General features: G+C 46.8%; 1 protein-coding gene across 1 annotated transcript; it reads left to right on the top strand.

The window, feature by feature from the left end:
- Nucleotides 1-2,655: 2,655 nt before the first annotated feature.
- LOC127778920 (uncharacterized) lies at nt 2,656-4,954 on the top strand. The gene is given in 4 exon segments (XM_052305569.1): nt 2,656-2,695; nt 2,698-2,795; nt 2,908-3,061; nt 3,407-4,954. Coding segments are annotated over 4 exon segments (924 nt in total). The 3' UTR covers nt 4,039-4,954.
- Nucleotides 4,955-6,230: the final 1,276 nt, after the last annotated feature.

Here is a 6,230-nt window from a genome sequence, read left to right on the forward strand (position 1 = left end):
ACATAGTGAAATATTATAAGTACACTAGGTGAAACATTTTTGGTGGAACAAAAAATGAAACGAATTCCATTATTATAGAGGGTTTCCAAAATATGTGGGTGATTTGTTGCAAAAGAATATTTCAGTTCACTGCAACATTAGATCTATACATAGTGAAACATTATATGTACACTAGGTGAAATATTTTTTTGGAGACACGTGGCAGGTGGGGGCAGAGACCATGGTGGGGTCCAGGCGTCACGTGTCACGTGCGTGGGGGGAGGGGGGAGTGCCCGATTTTTGCTCCCCCCGCTGATCGACCGATCGCTGGCATTCTCCAGTTGATACTACTCTTTTATACCAAAAAGAAGTTTTTGGCCACTACCAATTATTTTGGTATGGCTTCAAACCAAATATGCCTTGTATCTTATAATTGGACTTGACTTCAGGGCAGGAGTACAATGTGAGGCGAATCACCCGACGGTGTTTCATCACTAGTCAAAAAAATGTCTCACCAAAATTTGTTTAACATATTTTATCACTCGCTGAATAAGATAGTACTATGTTTCAATTAGATGCAGCATTTAAAAAAGAGTAAAAAGTACGAATTACCGTCCTGAACTATTGCGGTCGACCGAATTACCCCTCTGAACTCAAAAATCAGACATTACTCACCGTAAACTTTTAATACCGGACAAATTACCCCCCTCAACCCAATCTAGAGCGGTTTTTGTCCTACGTGGTGTACGTGTGGTAATCCAGTCAGCATTTTATTTATTAAAAAAAGGTAGGACCCACCTGTCCTACTCATCTTCCCCTCTTCCTCTCTTTCTTCTCTCTCTCGCATGACTCTTCTCCTCTCTCTTGCACACATGGCACGCACGGCGGCACGGGGACGGACAGTGGGCGGCTGTAGTCGACACGGACAGCGGCGCTCATGCCGGCACGCACGTGGGCGCAGGTGCACACAACGGCGTGGAGAGGCGGGCAGTGGACTGTGGCGCGCTGGGGCGGATGGCGGCGAGGGACGCAGAAGCGAGAGTGTCGAACACATGGAGTGAGCTGTCCAATCCCTTACTCCCACTCCTCGCCTCCCTGTCCCACCACTTCGCCCCCCCGACCCACTCCCTCCTACTCCGCCGCCGCTTTCCCCCACCGTCACTCGAGTGGGAGCGCCTCCCACAGTGGTCCCACGCTGAGACGGCCGCCTTCCTCTCCTAGGGGGGTGACGCGGCGCCCGTGACGACGGCGGCAGGCTCGGGCGGGAGGGGGAACCAGTCGGCGCCGAGCGGCCGCGGTTGGGTGGCTCCAGTCAGCAGCGGGCGCGAACGGGAGGAGGAAGCGATCGATCGGGTGGCAATTAGCTAGGTGGATCCAGTTGTCGGCGGCGGCCAGCGTGACTACGCTGAGTGCCGTCCCCGCAGCAACGTCGCTTCTGGCCACCGCGAGCCATAGCCCAAGCCCGCGTTCCCTTGTCGCGTGTCATAGCCGCTGCATCCATGTCCCGCGCCGCCGCCCACTGTGTCCCGGTGCGCCGCCACCGCCCGCCGAACGCCTACCATGGTGCCGCCGCTCGACCCGCGAAAGAGAGGGGGAAGAGTGAGAAAGAGAGAGTGTGAGAGACAGAAAGAGGGGAAAGATGAGGTGAGAGTATGACAGGTGGGTCTCATATTTTTTTAATAAATAAAATGCTGATTGGATTGCCACACGTATGCCACGTAGGACAAACTCGCTCTGGATTGGGTCGAGGGGGGTAATTTGTTCAGTATTAGGGTGAATGATTTCTGATTTTCAGGTTTAGGGGGTAATTCGATCGACCGCAATAGTTCGGGGGTAATTTGTACTTTTTTTTCCTTTAAAAAAAAGACCAATAAGTAAAACGTAAATAAAAAAAACTACCTACGGCGAGCACCAATAAACGTGGACGTGACGAGACGAGGACCTATAGCAGTAAGCGCGACGATAATGGGTCGTCGGGATTTTCACTCTTCGTGAGGTCAATTTTTAGTTTTTTTTACGATTAATATTTTCATCTATTTAATATGGAGTAAATATAGCATGCTAGTAATGACTAAGGTCCTGTTTAGATCCTCCAAAATGGCAAAAGTTTTGCTATTTTAAAGCATTTTTTGCCATTTTGGATATAAACACTAGTAGCAAAACTTGACAATTTGGTATTTGGCATTTGCTAGTCCATAGTAGTAAATTGTGCCAAAAAGTGCTTTGGGATCACTCCCTCTTTCTTTCTCTCTCTCACTTTATTAGTGCTAGAATGGTAAAAGTTTAGGATGCATCTAAACACCAACTATTACTTTTGCAATATCAAAACTTTTGTCACCAAATTTTTTGCCATTTACTATTTGCCATTCCAAATGTATCTAAACAGGCCCTAATTACATCCTTCCCTATTGGCTTCCGGTAAAATAGGCAAAGCACTATTCCCTCGACTCATTAAACATTTCCATCCATTATTGACGCCCTTACTAAAGTTGGCTTCAAAACGTTTCACACCGCAATCCATACCCATCAACTTCCCACACCCACATCCACCGGGAGGCACAGCATCCAACCATACGCCGCCACGTGTCCGGGGGCCCCACACGTCAGCCAGCATCCAACGGTCGACGGGTCGAGTCGTGGAGGTCGGACCGATCCAAACCGTCGACTGGGGCCCACATGTCAGCGACCACAAATCCGCGATCCGACCGTTGGAGCGTGTCCTCTTCTCCTTAAAACCTCGCACCATCCCGACGAGGAGAGAGAAATCATCCTCCTCGCCGCGCCGCCGCAGCAGCAAGCATCTGCACCGGAAGCAGGTTGACGAGGGGGCTCTTCCCTCCTGTGCTACTTCGTTTCGTCTCGTCTCGTCGTGTTCTTGTTCTCGATCTGAGGTTTTTTGTTTTTATTTTTTTATTTTTGCTTTTTCAGTTCGTCTCCCCCGTTGGTGTTCGACCGGTGCTTAGATCCATGGACCGCCGCCCGCCGCTGGCCGTCTCCCCGCGCAGGCTCCGTCCGCGACCGCACCGCGCAGCCGCCGGTGTCCCGCGCCCGCCCGTTGCTTGCTCCGTCCAGACCCCGCCAGGTACGTGGTGGTCTGGTCATCCCTCTCCCGGTTTCTTGACTTTTTCTTTCCCCCCTTGATTCGGCTGGGGTGATGGATTTTGTTGGTCTCGTCCACGAGTTTGGTTGAGATGAGCAGATCCGCGGTTTGTTCTTGATTTACTCTGATTTCACCTTTCCCCTTTTCCCTTCCCTAAAATCGGTTTGTTTCCTTGTACGAATCCCCACCCGAGTTCTTGATGCCAAACATCTGATTATCTCGCTTCGATTGGTTCCTCTGTGATTTCCGATTTGATGATTCCTAAATCCTAATCAACGCCATTCGTTTCTGTTCTTGATGTGGTCTCTCCACCTGTGCTTTGTGCAGGATCGATCAAGAAAGCAACTACCCCGATGCGCTCCTCCTTCTGCGCGCTCCCGACGTCCCGCCTTGAGCCGACGCCGCGGGCGAAGCTGGACTTCGCCGCGGCGCCCTCGCCGGCGAGAGCGGCGGCGGCGGCGGGGAAGGAGAACCGCCACGTCGACGACGAGGTTGCCCTGGACCTCACCGCCATGCCCATGCCCATGCCCATGCCCACGCCCACCTGGACGGCATCTCCGCTGCCGCCGCCGACCAGCCCGCTGTTCGAGAGGGGCAGGCTCTACGACCTCTACTCCGCGCGGCGCAACGAGCGGCTCAAGCGCAAGCACGGGTTCCCCGCCGGCGAGGAGGAGGCGGAGGCGATGGCCGCCGACCCCTGCGTCGCCGTCGAGCTCTCCAAGCGCCGTGGCGCCAAGAAGATGACCGGCGCCGAGTCCGTGAGGCGGTCCATGCCGGCGGCGGCGGACTTCTCCGCCGCCGGCCGTGCCGCTACATCTACTCTGGGTCTCAGGTCCTCCCTGCGCAGCAGCAAGGAGATGAAGAAAGCCTCCGCCGCGTCCTCCTCCTTCGCCGGCGCCAAGTCGCCGGCGGCCAAGGAGAGGAGAGCCAGCACTCGCTCGTCGGCTCGGAGGTTCTGATCTCATCTGATGGAATTGATAGAAACAAAAAAAACAGTTTGATCTGGTTTGATAGGTGGAATGTTGATATTCTGAAACTATCTGCTTCAATGTCAGTATGAAAAATGGCTAGGTATTGGTAATATTGATACTGTTGGTACTGAGTTTGGAGGTTGGTTTTGGGGAGGGAATATGGCTTCATATCTTGGATTCTTGATATAGAATTGCTGAATAAGTTGGACCATATTTGTAGCAATTTTTTGTTGCTTTGGGGTGTGCACATCCATTTTGTGATGCTATTTTTTTGAGGATTGTGATCATATTCATCCTGAGTGCTGATGAAACCGCAGTGCTTGATGTTTTTATTTTCCAGGCTAGTGGTGAGATATGATTGGTTTGTCCAACTAGTTGTTAGCTCTACAGTTGTTGCCTTCCTGTTTCAGAGCTTGATTCAAATTTGAGTTTGATCCAAATTTGCAGTCGATTTGGTGGGCAGGCTTATGTTGGATTCTTGGTATCGAATTTTGCTGAATATGTTGGATCATCCTTTACTGAAATCTGTATAACCATTGTTTTTCATTGCCTCCGATGTGCTATGATTTGTGAGCTTACTTGTGAATTGCAGTGCTTGCTCTTGTCATGTTCCAGGGCAGTGGTAACTGGGATATGTTTGATTGCTCCAATTTGTTAGTGTAGCTTTACATATGCGCATTCCATTTTCAGAGTAGTACACAGTTTACACAAAGGAGGTCGTCACAACTACTGTAAACTGTTTACATACACTTTAGCTGCCTGACAAGTGACAATAAAACTTTCTCCTTTGAGGCCTTAAATGAAAAATTCTGACACAACAAATACAGCTAAATAGCATATTTAATTATGATTGGCATGACTACTTTTTATTTGTAGTCATTTTTTTACCCTCTACAGTATTTTTTTTCTGAGATATTTATTAATTTGATTTTTTTTCTAAGTCAAATTGCCTACCATTTTTTTAGTTCATGAAAGTATTCGTTATTTCGATTTATGTTTTTTTAGTTCTAGCATACCCGAAAATCTACAGATAGCACGTTTGAATTTTACATTGCAATTTTTGAAACTTATAGTGGGTTCATATAAGATTTATTGTGCTATTTTGGGTTCATGGTAAGTAGATTTTTCATTTGTGTGACAATTTCCTACTGTAATTGGAAAATGCTGCACGTACTTACTCTCTCCATTTCTAAATATTTGACACCGTTGACTTTTTTAAATATGTTTGACTGTTCGTCTTCTTCAAAAAATTTAAGTAATTATTAATTCTTTCCCTATCATTTGATTCATTGTTAAATATACTTTTATGTATACATATAGTTTTACATATTTCATAAAAGTTTTTGAATAAAACGAACGGTTAAATATGTGCTAAAAAGTCAACGGTGTCAAATATTTAGAAACGGAGGGAGTATATTGCTCTTACTAAATTTTTACTAACATCGATGTGTCATGTTATGGGTACAATTAGATTTTCTATTACTTAAAACGAAACGGTTAACAATATTGTTTTGTAATAAGAGTACGGTAAAAAAGACAGCGGTATAGCAGTACGTGCTCACTGAAATTAGGCTCTTTTGTCACATGGATTGTAGCCCAGTGACCAACACAGGGGTTAAAACATTACACGTAGATATAAACCACCACAAAATGTATCGACAGATGCTTGGAATCTTAGATAGACCAAAAGGAAAAAGTAATCGTGATGGCGTATTTTGGTGACATTTAGATGCGTGTGATGTTTACCTTACGACGGGTGGAAAATTTAGGTATTCAGACTGACTTCTCAAAGCTATCGACTATGAGAAAATTGGGGCCATATAACCTCTTCCATATCCCGGTCAATCCACGTTACAGTGACCATCCAAACAAGTCCTAAATGATATCATGGCCAGACCATCAAAGTCCTAATCTGCTAAGTGTAAGTTGTACGGAAAATACTAAATTTGGGATTGTAACATCTCAATGCAGAAGTTGGACATTACATATTAATACTTTGGCTCGCATGCATGGTTGGCTATCACGTTGCGGTCGCTTCATCCTGGTCAAGAAACTCACTTTACGCTAAATGATGAAAATAAGTCATACAATTATTTTAGATACTTTATTGATTATATATAGCATATTGCTGGTGGGTGGTAACATAATTTTTTTAAGAAAAAAAAACATTGTCAGTTATA

This window comes from Oryza glaberrima, chromosome 7, assembly GCF_000147395.1.
Source record: "Oryza glaberrima chromosome 7, OglaRS2, whole genome shotgun sequence".
In the NCBI taxonomy this organism is placed as follows: domain Eukaryota; kingdom Viridiplantae; phylum Streptophyta; class Magnoliopsida; order Poales; family Poaceae; genus Oryza; species Oryza glaberrima.